Genomic DNA, 14,365 nt, shown 5'->3' with positions numbered 1-14,365 from the left:
GAGTGACTAAGATTCATTTTGCAGGTCTGTAAGAGATGAAATAAGTCGTTTTCTCAAACCTCCTGTGTGCTAATTATCAAGTCGAAGATACGCTGTGTAAATAGAAGGCCTGGTGGTTTTATGGCAAGGGAATTCCATTCAGTTAGACATTTCTTAAGCACCTATTGTGTACCAGTGTCTGCTAATCACTGAGACCCAGAGGAGTGCTGCAGTTTGTCTAGGTACCATTCAGTGTTCAAAGTGGCGTTGACTCTAGTCAGCCCAGCAGGATCCAGTGTAAAAGGATGTGGTTACGCCCAGAATCTGGGAGATGGAACTGCGGAAAAAGGGCGCCAGGTTGATGGAGTGAGCGCAGTGTTCCTTCCGGGCTACTCTGCTTGCTCGTCCTGTGACGTCAGCAGGTTCCTTCACCCCTCCAACTCCCATTTAACTAGTCGTAGTAAGGCCTCCCGGAACTGATGTGGGAGTAAAGTCGACAGCACGTGCGCACAGTGTCTGGGGGGGTGCCAGACTGCGGTGGTTGTGTCCCTGTTGCTGATAGCGTTTAGGGGACTGTGAGCAAGGAAGGCTGGAGTGTGCCCGTCCAGACCTGGACGCAGTGGGCAAACAGCTGGGAATCAAGTAAAGTCGGTGAAAAGACCTGAGTGTAGGGAAGATTAAATGTTTCTTTTACATCTAATAGAGGGAAAGGAAACTGTCCCATCTTTAAATATTTTACTCAGATAACACGCTTTGATGACACATGTGACTGTAAATTGGTATGAATTTACTGAAGTGCCTTTAGCTCTGAGAATCAAAGGAGTTCCAAATGTGTGGCTAAAGAACAGACCTCTGTTCCGGCTCACGTCTTGGAGCTCTGTTACGGGAGCAGTCAGCGAACGCCATCCTGCAGCAGCACGTGACGCCCTTCTGTTTAGGCAGATACATGCGGGGGTTGGAAAGAGCTCACTCCACCAAGGAGCCGCGGGGCAGGTGGGGCTCGTGAGGTGACAGTCACTGCTGCTGGCTCGGGGGCAGGCCCCCGGCAGGCTCTGGAGGAGAGAGCAGAGAGCAGGGCCATCCAGACCACTGACTGCCCCCTTCCGGCCCTTCAGCAGCACACCCCTGCCCCCTCCCCAGATGGTCCGCCTAGGCACTGCTGAGCGAGGAAGTTAACAAATGTTTTAATTTCACTGCCGAGTAGTTCTGCAGAGGAGGAAACAGCAGAGAGGATAATGAGAAGCCCTTCAGATGCCACCACTGATGAGAGCTTCTCTTCCCCAGTGGCTCAGATCATGATACCAGACAGATTGGATGCTGAGAAAGGTGGATTTGGGGCATTCGGAGAGCTTCGGGGGGGTGAACAAAGCTGGCCAAGTGTGGGATGGGATAGCTACGTGCTCTATCAATTATGATGCGTTGAAGAAAGGAAGGAAAGGAAAATAAAGGGAAAGAGACGTGTACTTAAGGGCATTAGCAGCAAGTGAGCCTCCATTAGTTGTCAGTTACTGTGTAACAAATTAAAGTTTAGCAGCTTGGAAAAACAGACCTCTATTACCTGTGCCTTCTGTGGGTCAGGAGTCCAGGCCTAGTTTAGCTGAGTCCCTGGCTCAGGGTCTCGTAGGCTGGCCCTTAAGGTGTCAGCCAGGGCTGCAGACCTCAAGGCTCAGCCAGGAGAGAGTCTCTTTCTAAGCTCGCTCACGTGACTTTCGGCAGGCTTCAGAAGAGCCACTTCCAGGTTCCCTCACTGACTCTTGGCCACTCTGTGGGGCATCTCACAGCACAGCAGCTCCCGTCCAGGGAAGAGACAGAAGCAGTGCACACAGAGGCAAGACCGGAGTCACAGGGACCTAATCTTGGAAGTGGCGTCCAGTTTCCTTTGCCATAATGTCTTCTTCACTATTCGGTTCAGCCTCAGGGCAGGAGTGCCCGGGGGCAGGAATGTTGGGAGCCGCTTGAGAGGCTGCCTTCCCTAGTTCCCCCTGCTCTCAGCGCCATTGTAAAGGGAGCGTGGGCCAGCTAACCAAGGAGGGTGAGGGGTTGGATAAATGTGATTAAAGGGGACTAAGCACTCAATTGATGCCTTTATCTTCTTTGTTGTTCTTAAAATAGAGGTGAGTTCATGGTAGTTACTTACTCCAGTAAAAATGTGGATGACTAAACTGTGTTTTATCTAAGTTTACTTTGGAGATGGCCAAAAAACATAGGGACCTTTAAAAAAAAAAGGTTTAATTGAGCTTTATGCAGTCATTCTGCAATCCAGAAATGAGCTAAAGCAAAACCTAGAATGCAGAGCCTAACTCATTTATAATTCCTAATTATTTGGGACAAGGGGAAAAAGACGACGTCTCTCTAAACAAAAAATTTAAAACATATAATTACTACCAGAATTTATAACTGACTAGCTTAACTTGGCAAGTGTAGATATTGAGGAGATCCTATTGTGTGTCAGGTTGGTGGGGGTAGAAAACTCTCATTTTGTTCTTTAAAGACTCTCGTGAGAAAACTGGTTTCTTTCATAGTATCGGCAATAAAAAAACATCAAAGGTAGGTTGTGTTTTGCCAAGTAAAAATGTAAAGGCTATGTACATTAAACTGTACACATGAAATTAAGTTTTGGTTACCAGATTGCTTTCCAATAAGTTCATTATTGCTAAAGTAGAAGTGTTAATCCCACCTTCTAGTTAGCCCTCCTCCCATGTGTGTGGGAGAGGTTCTCTGTCAGAACAAAGAAAGGGAAGGCGATTCGTTTCTCCCGTCACTGGAATTGCTGACATTTTGGGGGCTTGGGGATTAGCAGGGCCAGCGCGGTGAGTTCGGGCTGAGACACGTGGTGCCGAGGCCCCTGGGTGATAAGGCATGTCCAGCAGAAACTGTGCGGCTCTCAATTCAAATGCAGAGCTCAGTATCAGAGTTCTTTTCAGGGTTAGCTACACCAAAGTGATAGTTGAGAGCTTTTCAAAAGGGAGAGAATAAAGAGAAAAAAATAAGGAGTTGAGAGCAGTCTTAGGTATTTGGAAGAAGAACCAACGAGCGAGGCTGGAAAGGAGTGGTCAGAAAGTGCTACTCGAAATGCCTCAGCACGATGCACTTAGGGGACCGTCGTTACACAGATGCAGTAGCAATGCCAGATGTCACCGGAAAGTCAAGTGGAGGGGATCAGATTGTCGAGGACCTTACTTGACAAATTCAAGAGGTGTGAGGTTCTTGTGTCCGGCTGATCTCTCTTTCTGGGTACTTGTGTTCCACAGACCATAATGGGATGTCTTACGGGTGAAGAAGGACGTTTAGCATTCCAGAGAATCCTGGATAAAGTGAGAGATGAGAGCCTCGATGTTCAGTCCGTTGTGTCCCTTTTGCAGCGGTACCAAGATTCTAACCCTGCGGTGAAGGCAGCGCTGTTAGGCAGAAAGCCAGAGGATGTGGAAGCGGTACAGCCAAAAGGTAGGAGCAAACCCATCCACCCGAGTCACCGAGTTCTGTTCAGCAGATGCTATGAAGTTTGCTCTAGCAATTCATTTCTTCAGTGGCTTAGTTATTGTTAAGTGATTCTTCACATGCACTGTGCATGTAATTCAGGAAGCTGCAAGTTAAATATATACAAGCTAAATTGGAGTCTCCATTTCTATCTCCTAGTTAACTAAACTGTCTGACACCTTGAAGTTGGAGAATACCACCAGTGTGCTTCTGCCCTTCAGAAAGCCACACACCCAAACCAATGTTTTGAGCCCAGGGCGAGCTGGTTCGCTGACAGCACTTTTAAAGGCCGAAGTTTCCTCTTATTTGGGTTCGGCACAGAGTGGTGGCCTTGCCAACCAGAAGTTAACCTCTGGCTGGCTCTGCAGCTTTGTGTTTCAACAGATAAGCGAGACATTTTTCCTTTCATACAATTTAAACAGAATAATAAAGTATTTTCCTCTCTGAAAAGAGAGAGAGTGCATCTGCGTCCTCAGAATAGGCTGAGAATCACTTTACAATTCTGTTAGATCTCGCTTGACAAACCCTGCTGTCGTTTTCTTCAAATCGACTCACTCCTCTTGTGCTTCTCCAGCTCTTTCTCCCCCAGGGAGCACAGAGGAGGGAAGGACCTTGTCCGCTCTGTTACTGGAGCACAAGGAGGACCTGATCCAGTGTGTGACACAGCTGAGACCTATTATGGAGTTCCTGGAAACAGCCAAGGAGGAATTCCTGCCCGGCACTGAGAAAAGGGTAACTGTGTCGAGTGTCTCTCCCACCCTTCTGAATTTGTATAGCACTTTTTAAAAAACATTTTTTGTGACACATAGGACTTTCCATCTTGCAGTATTTTTGTACGTACTACATAGTAAGCACCTCGAGGTTCAGGCCCTTGACTCATGCCTCTGTATCCTGGCCTCAGCTTGCTGAGAGCCTCGCACGTGCTAGTTGGACCTTAAAGGGTGAGGTGGATCGATGGGTGCGTGTTCCCACTCTGTTCCAAAGAGTTTAATTATAAAACAGCTGTCCTGAGAACTGAAGTAGATTGGTATGTTTGTAATTATTATGACACTTTCCCTCTTTACAGAAATGATATACTATTCATCTGTGGGAAATTGGGAAAACAAACAGGAAAAAATTAAAATATTCTACCATCTCAACACTCAGAGATGATTGCTCAGAGATGATCACTGCTAACATTTTCAAGCATGTGCTCCCACTTTTTCTTATTTGAGTCATCCCTGGGATGGGATTACCATACGGTTCTTTAACTTTTTAAACTCAATATATCGTGAATGCATTTCCATACTCACAGCATGGACTTTGGTAGCTGTGTTGTATTGCCTAGTGGACACACCATCAGGCATTAGTTCTTCATTGCTGGGCATGTGTTCCCGGTGTCTTGCTGTTATGAGTGATGCTGCAGAGAGTGTCCTGGCGCACAGTCTTGGCACACTAGTGAAAGTACTTCCTTAGAGTAATTGTCAAGACGTGGGATATCCAGATAAAGCGTGTAAAATTTTCCAAGTGCTTGCTTGATACGCATTGCCAGATTGCCCTTCAGGAAGGTTACACCAGTTCACTCTCCCACCAGCTGGCCACTGAAATCCTCGTGAAACTGCCGGCATGACTTCTCAGGTCAGCTAGGTAACTGTATTTGTCGATGCTATTGATTTCGACTTGGTGCTAAAACATAGTTCTGTATTTGGAAGGAAGGAATAGGGACGGAGAACTTCTGTGGCATCCGTTCTAAAACTGCAGGAAGCGGCATACGTGTTCAGCTGAGAAATGGGTGGAAGCCGCTGGTGTCATGGCTAAGCACTAGGTTAGGAGTGAGACTGAGTTCTTGATATTCTTGTTCTCAGTAATCTTGTATTGCTTTTTTCCATGTAAGATGGAAATAGTCTTTAATCTCAAAATTGTATTTTGAGCCTTGGCTGGTATAGCTCAGTGGATTGAGCACAGGCCTGCGAACCAAAGGATCAAGGTTCGATTCCCAGTCAGGGCACATGCCTGGGTTGCAATCCAGTTGCCAGCGGGGCACTCAGAAGAGGCAACCGTACATTGATATTTCTCTCCCTCTCTCCTTCCCCTTCCCCTCTAAACATAAATAAATAAAATCTTAAAAAATTGTATTTTGAAAATTAATTATATTTTCAACCTTTAACTCCTTTGAACTTCTTAGAGAAAGGTAATGCACAAGATAAGAGTAAGGTTAAACTCCCGTTTTATCCTTAGACTTCGTATTAAGTGCAATTTCAGTCGCCAGTTAGAGAACGTTGCCTATAGACCTAGAAGCACCTGATTCCCATAGTGATTTCAGTCAATTGCTCATTCAGACCTTTCCTTATGAGCTGGATTGAATGCGTCCTTCGAACTGCTTCATTATCTTGGTAAAGCAGCATTTATAGGTAGAGCCCACAGTCAGCCTCATTCTCTGCAGCAAGACGGACCACACTGTCATTTTCTTCTGTCTCTTTCAGTTAACTTGACAGAAAAGGCTGATGCAGGAGAACTTAAATTAGCTATAAATCACACACACAAAAAACCACTTCTTAGGATTGGGGTTCCACCAGAGCCTCGTTAAACTACTTCTTCTCACGAAAATTGAGGTAAAACAGTGAACAGGAGTCTAGAAGTAAATGCCGGTTGCAGAGCCGCGGTGCTGTGACATCGAGGCACGTGGGTTCAGGCCTCCTGACCCTTCCCGAGTTAAGGAGCGGTGCTGATCACAGGCACCATGGCCCTTATCTCCAGATACTTTGGCTCCTGTAAGAAATGGTAAATAGGAGTGTCTTCAGGATTGGAAACATACAAAAACAGCAATTACCATAGCTGCCATTTACTTAGTGCCTACTGTGTGCCAGGGAGTACGTAGAGGCCATTCGAAGCGTGCAGATTCTACCCTCAGAGCAACTTGATGAAGTCACAGGTATCGCCCCAATTTAAAGATGAAGAACAGACGCGTAGGAAGGTTCAGCAGCTCACCCAGAGACACAACTGTGTATGGCCAGCACTGGAACCCTGGCTTCCAAACGGAGCGCATTCTCTTAACCACCGTGCATGCTGCTTCCCCGTGACGTCAGTGACCACGGTCCTTCACTCACAGTCTCCTGTGTCCTGGGCGTTCTGCTAGGCTCCACAAATAGTAACTCCATTTTACAGAATCCTTATGAGAACTGTGCAAGAAGAGGTACAGTTACCTTCTTTTGCAGATGAGGAAAATGGGGTTCAAAGAATTAAATATCTTGCCCAAGGTCACAGGGGCAATACATTGTGGAACTGGGATTCAAACGAGGCCTGTCTGGCTATAAAACCCATTCCTACTCTTAGCAGGAACTGGCTGCCTCATTACGTGTCAGGTTATTGCTTAGGAATGAAGAGATAGCACTGAAATCAGTATGGTTTTTAGATACAAGCTCTTACATTTTAAATTATGGTTCATTTAGGAGAAAGCTAATACATATTAGTTCGTAAAGAGGATGACTGTGCTCCGTACTGACAAGGAGTATGACAGCTTGATTTATAATATATATACAACATAGATTTCCCTTTCATGTATATAAAACCGATTTGGTCTTATAGCACAATTCATTCCTTTAGAATGGGAGTTAACTTGATAGCAGCACCCCCTGGCGTGCTGTCGTGACCAGCCCACCTGACTGCTTCTGCCAAGAGCTGGTAGTTTTCCGAAGGACGTCTCGAAGTTCAGTTACTGTGAATCTGTAGATTACGTGTATTGACACAGTCCCCTGCCTTGTCAGTGTCCTAAGAGCTGAGTCATGCAGACTGAGTTGTAACCCTTAGGAAACAGTTCTCTTGTGACCGGAAAATACCTGCAAAATAGCTGTCACGCGTTTGCTTTTTCATCCTTTTGCTTGAGCCCCATGCATTCTTGACTCAGAACATCCCTTCACACACCCAGGAGGAGCACGAGTGGAACTGGGGGGTGTGGCCTGGAGCTGACATATGTGGCCATTGAGAACGGGGAGGATAGACAGTAAAGAATCTGCGAGAAAAGTGACCCAGAAATGTACTTTAAACCTGTTATTTTGGAAGCACGGATAATGTATAGATGATCTGGGTATTCAGGTTTCTGTACAGATAAAATAAAAGGAAATAAAATAATAGAATTGCTTTGAAATTGCAACCTATACTTTACTGAACAGAAATTGAAAAACATTCTAGCTGTATTAATCAGTTGCCGATCTGTTTCTCAATCCTACTGTCTGAACGAACTCAGTCTAAAGGGTCAGGTCAGATGTGAGCTACTTGCTCTGCCGTACAGGCCTGGTGTAAAACTATTTTCAGAGTGTGAACTCTTGGAGGCAAAGAATATACACAGCCCTGCAATTGGGAAAGATCTATTTTCATAGAGCTGTTTGTTTGGAGAATGTTTTGGATTTTTACTGAAACAGAATAAGGAAGAAATTATGAAAAAATGCTAGAGACCAGCAGAGGGGGGATGTGGAGACAGAGCATCTTGTAAAACCGTCTTGCTGGGTTTCTCAGTGGTGTCAGATACATTTGCAATTGCCAGTAACTGGTGTCTGGTTGATTACTTGCCACCGCAGGTGATTCTGAATTGCTGTGAGGGCGGAACACCCAAGGAGACAATAGAAAATCTGTTGAACAGAATGTCTAAGGAGAGGAGCCTGACTGCTGAGAGTTTGGTAAAACTCCTCCAGGCTGTGAAGATGATGTTCCCGAACTTGGCCCTTCTGCTGGAGAATTTGCAGAAACTAGCCACTTTGCCGAGCACCACAGGTATTAGTTAATTGTTGGCTCTCCGGGCTGGAACCACTCCTACAGAAAATTATAGCTTAAAACACCCTTTTAGCTCCATGCTGGGCAGCAAGATCATACGTTAAGAAATGCCATTGCAAAACAGGGACCACCTGTCACAAATCAATGATTCCAGTGTTTCCGGAGTGAAGACCTGAGACCTGAGGATGACTCTTTTCTGTTAAGCTCCCTCGTCAGGTTCCAGTGGTGCAGGGTTTGTCAGGACTGTCCTGTGTCACCTGTGAATGCCTAAGGAGCCACACAGGCTCACGGGGCTCACGAGTTCAACACATTATATTGACAAACATGAGCAAAAACAGAAACCCCGCAAATCTTGATTCCCCCATTCCCACCTGAGTGCTGTTTGGTTCCGGCTGTCCCTCACACCCACTCAGTTTGGGGCGGCGAGTCCCTGTTCCGTTGCTAGAAAAGCAACAACTCCAGCCAGTTCTCCCCTAACTTAGGGCATTTGAAACTAGATGGTTCTCAGAAAAGGCATATTTGGGAGATGAGAGACCTTTTTTCCTAGCTTATAAAAGTAATGTGTACTTAGGCAGACTTGAACACTTTTAAAAATAAGAAAGCCTAAACCCTACTACCTGATGGTGTCAATATTGACACATTGACATATTTTGTCACATTATTTGTACAGTGTTGAGATACTCTACCATATTTATCATTTTATAATTTTCCCATTTAACAGTATAACAAACGTTCTCCCCCCCTTACAAAAAAACCTCCCTACACTCCTGTTCCGAAGGCTCTGCACCCCCATCATGAGGGTGTTGCCTGGTGCACGGTTGGCCTAATGATGAGGACAGTCAGCGCCGCCTGGCTCTGCATCCTGACTCATTTCGTAGCCGTGTGACCCTGAGAAGTAGCCTAAGTGAACCTTGTTCTCTCCTCTGTGAAATAAAGAGAAGAAGGCACCTGTCACGTTCATGTTTGTAGCTACCGTGAGATTACACATGCAAAACCTAGCACGTGGTGGGCGCTCAGTAAATGTTCGTTGTCATCTTCATCAGCATCATCACCATCGCCATCACCACAGGTTGCATAGGGACAGACACCTTGGTACATAGACCGCATTCTTTTTGCTTCAAAACATTTCTCAACTTTAGATGCCCAGAAGCAGAGTTATTGGGCCAAAGAGGAAAGTAAATTTTTAAATATCTGCAAAACTATGGGAGATGCCTGATGGTGTCGATTTTTCTTTACTTTCAAATAAATCTGACCTCTTAAGAGAAGATCTAGCAGACTGACTCAAAGAGTGTATCAACAGAAGAACAGTGGGCTGGCTTCACCAGCACAGGCTCGGCTCGCGCCTGCTGGTTTTCTGGACCAGCCCATGGACCCTTCACCTAACCCCCGGAATCTGTACATCTGAATCTCGTACAAGTGCAGCCTTCTCATTACCTCCCCACCCCATTGAGCAATCACCAGCTTCTGCCACCGGGCGCTAACTTTCAAAGGCTCTGTGGTCTTGTGCCCCCGAAGCACCAAGTAATCATGTGCAGATCAAAGGAGCCCCGAGCACACGCCTCCGTGGGAGGCCCCAGGCCAGGAGCTGCCCTCGCTCTCCCGAGGAGACAGCGCCCACACCGCTCTCTGCCTCTCATTCGTTACTCCCCTGCACTTCTGTAGCAGAAGCCCTTGAGGAACGGGTGGTCCATCGAGCATTGTTATTGTTCTGCTAATGTCCTTGCAGTCCAGGAGAGCCCTGATGACTACGGCACTGAGCTGCTGAGGCGGTACCACGAAAACCTCTCCGAGATTTTCACAGACAACCAGGTGTTACTAAAAATGATCCCGCACGTGAAGAGTTTAGCCCCTGGAGAAGGAGAGGTAAGAGAGGGAGCATGGCCGAGGGGGCGGGGGAGTGAAATGAGAAAGGAGGAAAGGTCAGTATGTATATACTTTTAAACATGTTCATATTTTATATAAATGTACACACACGCTATGTTGAGAAATGCTGAGGTGTCCATGGAGGAGGAATACAGGTGATTCAGTTTGTGAGGCTGCGTGACAGTGGGTGGCTGCAATTTCTGCAGTGATGAGGAAAGGCAGGCAACGGGAGGAATGAAGAGCTTACACATGAAACTCTCGGGTTGAGAGAGGTGAAGGATGCTAAGAAACGCCGCCTCCCCGCCCCCAGGAGTCCATTCCCGGGGACCCCGTGCTCAGACTTGCGGCCCTGTGGCTGGGCTGGTGGCCAGAAAGCCCCTGACACGTATGTTTGTGCTGCATCTTGAAGGTCATGGAGAAGCTTGTGAAACGTGACTCTGGTTCGGGTGGTTTCACTGCTTTGATGTCGGCAGTTCTAGAAAAGCAGACTCTCTCTGCGACAGCCGTGTGGCGGCTGCTGCTGATGGTTCGGAGGACAAAGGCCTGCCCTCTGAACCGGCTCATGGAAGAAATACGAAGGGAGCCTGGTGCCGATGCTTTCTTCCGGGCAGGTGGGTTCCCGACCTGGTCATGCCTTTGTTCCCGCTGGAGGGTATTGTCAGTTCCTTCGGAAGACAGAACTCTCTCTCAGTAATCTTCCACGTCTCTACCACTAGGAGCAGGGACTAGTGATTTTGATCCTGGTGTAAACCTTTTTTGATAAAATGTGCGGTAAGCATTCCAAGCTTGTATTAGTAATTGTACTCTGAGTGCAGGGCTATGTGCATTTTCCTCGCTCCCGACGCCAGGCAGCAGACAGGTGCAGTGGGTTCTCGTTGTGGAGCTAAGGTGAGAAAAGGTGAAGAGAATTCCCAGGGCCGAAAATGGTGCTCCTAGTTTTACTAATGAGTTTTCCACTCCCTTCCTTTCAGTGAGCACCCCAGAATGTGCTGCCTTTGAAACCATCCTGAGGCATCACAGATTGATCCTGGAGGCCGTCCAGCGCAGGCAGGCAGACGGAGGCTTTACCTCAGAGGAAGAGCGCCTGGCGGAGACAGTGAAGGAGGTGTGGTGGGAGTACAAACACACCCCTGCGGGGAGTTGGTCAGAGTCACTGCCCGGGCCGCCCCGTTCCGCGGGAGGAGCCCGCTGCTGCGGAACGCCTGCGCGTGCCTGCCCTCCACGTGCACAGCACGTCTGCTCCTCGACCCTCCCAACGAAGTGGTAGATGCTGTTGTCTGCATTTCACAGACAAGGGGACTGAGGCTCCCGGGGCTCAGTTACTTGTTTAGGATGCTCCACTGGTCACAGGTGAAGCCAGAGTATAAACCAGCTTCAGGTGATTCAAACCTAGATTTATTCCATCCCTCTGAATCTCCATGAACTCAAAGGGAACTGTAATACTGTTCTCTAAATAACATGTTTTCAGAAGCAACTTCTTTTAGAGGAAGGAAAGTAAGATGGTCTTACTACACGCTCCATTCTGGCTCTAGAAAGAGCCAAGATAAACATAGATAGAACAAAGCTTTTGCCCATATGGGGTAACGAATAATGCCAACTCCTTTTCTGTAAGGCTTCTCACAGTGTGGGCTGCATCCCAGAAAAACCAGGTGGGGACTGGGGGAGAGTTCAGGGACGTCTGGTTCAGGATCGTGTGTATCCTGCACAGGGAGGAATTATAAAGGAACATAGAGCGAAACCCCAACTTCACCTGTAGAGCCTTTTCATCCAAGCAGGCATGGGAGGTGGACAGAAGGGCTGGTTTATTTATTTTTTAAGATTTTATTTATTTATTTTTAGAGAAGGGAGGGAGAAAGAGAGGGAGAGAAACATCATTCTGTGGTTGCCTCTCAGGCATCTCCCACTGGGGACCTGGCCCACAACCCAGGCATGTGCCCTGACTGGGAATTGAACTGGCGACCCTTTGATGCTCGCTCGGTTGCTCAATCCACTGAACCGTGCCAGCCAGGGCCAAAGGGCTGGTTTCTAATGGCCCGCACAGGTACCGGCCCCACCTCAGTCTGACTCTCAGATGGGGAGAAGAAGGCACACATTCCTGCGGGCTTCCGAGGAAAGACTCGTCTGCTGGACTCTCTGCCAGCACGCCCGCACTTCAGAGATGGGCTTCTGCCGTTGATCAGTGTTAGCCTCCTAATTAGTCTCATGCCTGCCCCCAGGGACGTCGGGTTTATGTAGATAGACTTGAAAAGAGCAGGAATAAAATACCTTCCAGAATGAAAATTCCGTTTGGCCATCTGTGGATGGGTTTGCTTTATTTTCTCCGTGTACCGAGTCTTTCTGCTGATAGCACTAACATTCTGAGAGAGGGCGGCTTTGAAATAATATTCTCGGTCTCTTGAAAGGCCCTTTCTTTAAAAAGCTGAGTTCTTTATGAAAGAAAATGATGTTGAAAAGGGCACATCCGAGTATCTAAAAATGTGAAGCCACTGATCATGCAAAATGACTTCCAGACATTGAGACAATTATATATTATGAAAAATTATTTTGATCTTCAAGGCAGAAACACCAACAACAAAATCGTACAGTTTTCCAAGCTTTTAATATTGAGATCTAGGAAAGTTCTTTGAGAGATTCCTAGTTGTTAGAAGGGTATTTCTCATTGAAAATACTTAATGCTTCCTCGCTTGCACCTTCTTTGTATTTGCACATGTGCCTTCCCATGTGCCTACTATTTTTTTTATTGTGTTGATTTCCCTGTTCTTTGGAAAACAGGGCTCTCCACTACATTTATCACAAGCCATGTAAACTTGGTACAGATGGGGCAGTGCCTTCCTGAACTTAGCTTTTATTTTTTTAAAGTTGAAAACCATGCAGAAAATCTGCTGCTATGAACCACAAACCTTTGTCTCTTGGTGTTCATTTAGATTCTGAGCATTTCCTCCGAGACAGTCAGCCCTGGAGCGTCCCCGAGAGCAGCGCTGAGCAGAGCCGTGGGAAAGTCCGCCTCAGCCTGGGAGATATGTCAGCTCCTCTGCAGCACCCACAGGTCCTGCCCAGGCCTGCAGCCCGTCATGCAGGAGCTGGCACGCGCTGGTGAGCAGCGGGCGGGTGCGGGTCCTGGCAGGCCCCCAGGTCGCTTCCTCACTGGGGAGAAGAGGCAGCAGTTCATGTGAGAGTTCGTCCCTAGCTGCCTTAGTTATTTCATGTGCTCTCAATACTTAGGAAAGTCATAGACATAGATGTAAAATGACACTGTTTGTGTTAATCAAGTAAAGATGACAGAGATCTTGCTCCAGCGTTTTCTGAGGGTCTCGAGTAGTCTGCATTCTCCTCTAAGAAGAAACGTTAGAGAGCAAAGTAGAAACTCAGAGAACTCCCAGGGCCATGTGCTTTCCCTCCCATGCAGGTTTCCTTACTCAGGAAGATGGAGAGGAGGAAACGTGGAAGGTGAGTAATAATCACCTTGAAGCTAATGACAAAGCAGATGAACAGGCAGCTGAACCAGGTGAAGAAGACCGCCACTCTGGGAAGCAGAACGACCAAGGAGAGACTGGTTCCTCAGCAGAACGGCAGGAGAAAGACACGTCTTCCTCCCCGGACTCTGCCAGGAAGAGCTTCATCTGCAAGGCCTGTGACAAAAGCTTCCACTTCTACTGCCGCCTGAAGGTGCACATGAAGCGCTGCCGGGTGGCCAAGAGCAAACAGGTGCGGTGTGAGGAGTGCAGCGAGACCAGGGGCTCGAAGCGGGAGCTGGAGAAACATCAGCTGGAGGCTCATGGTGCAGGCGGAGAGCCTGACGTCCCCAAGAAGAAGAAGAAGAGGCTTCCAGTGACGTGTGACCTCTGCGGAAGAGAATTTGCTCATGCCTCAGGTATGTTCCCGAGTATGGAGTGAGCGAGGGTGGGGCTTCTTGCCGTGGTTGGGATTCCAGCGCCGCTTCTAGCTGTGCACAGTGGGCGCCTTAGGGAACGGAGGGGCTCCCTTGGGGGCAGGACCTGTTTTGAGAAGAGCACGAGCGTTGCAGGCAGTTCTCTGGACTTGAAGTTCCCCACCGACAGGCACCCGATGCCACATACCTTTTAGATTATTATGATGATTTGAGATGATAGAGCCAGATACATGGTGCGGTGCCTCCAGTAGAGTTGGCACTCGGCACCTGGTGCCTGTCCTCACTCACGACGACAGCCAGCTGTTTCACCCCTGACGGTCTGGCTTTTCTGCATCACTTGTCTCTTGGTAATAAATGAGAGTTCCGGAAATGACGGGATGCACAGTCAGGGTTGTTTTCCCTTGCCCCAGA

General features: G+C 47.6%; 1 protein-coding gene across 2 annotated transcripts in view; it reads left to right on the top strand.

Moving 5' to 3' along the window:
- Positions 1-14,365, top strand: part of ZBTB40 (zinc finger and BTB domain containing 40) — a 66,572-nt gene that overhangs the window by 36,280 nt on the left and 15,927 nt on the right. For both annotated transcript variants that reach the window (XM_037033039.1, XM_037033038.1), the window contains 8 exons: positions 3,231-3,423; positions 4,031-4,188; positions 8,010-8,202; positions 9,929-10,065; positions 10,475-10,676; positions 11,037-11,170; positions 12,990-13,158; positions 13,472-13,936. In XM_037033039.1, coding sequence (XP_036888934.1) covers positions 3,231-3,423; positions 4,031-4,188; positions 8,010-8,202; positions 9,929-10,065; positions 10,475-10,676; positions 11,037-11,170; positions 12,990-13,158; positions 13,472-13,936 — 1,651 coding nt within the window. The remainder of the gene's footprint in view (positions 1-3,230; positions 3,424-4,030; positions 4,189-8,009; positions 8,203-9,928; positions 10,066-10,474; positions 10,677-11,036; positions 11,171-12,989; positions 13,159-13,471; positions 13,937-14,365) is intronic.

The sequence above is a fragment of the Sturnira hondurensis genome, unplaced genomic scaffold, assembly GCF_014824575.4.
Source record: "Sturnira hondurensis isolate 20B ecotype Veracruz unplaced genomic scaffold, ASM1482457v3 Scaffold0021555, whole genome shotgun sequence".
Taxonomy (NCBI): domain Eukaryota; kingdom Metazoa; phylum Chordata; class Mammalia; order Chiroptera; family Phyllostomidae; genus Sturnira; species Sturnira hondurensis.
Note: the sequence above shows the minus strand (reverse complement) of the source record. Positions and strands in the feature narration are given on the sequence as shown.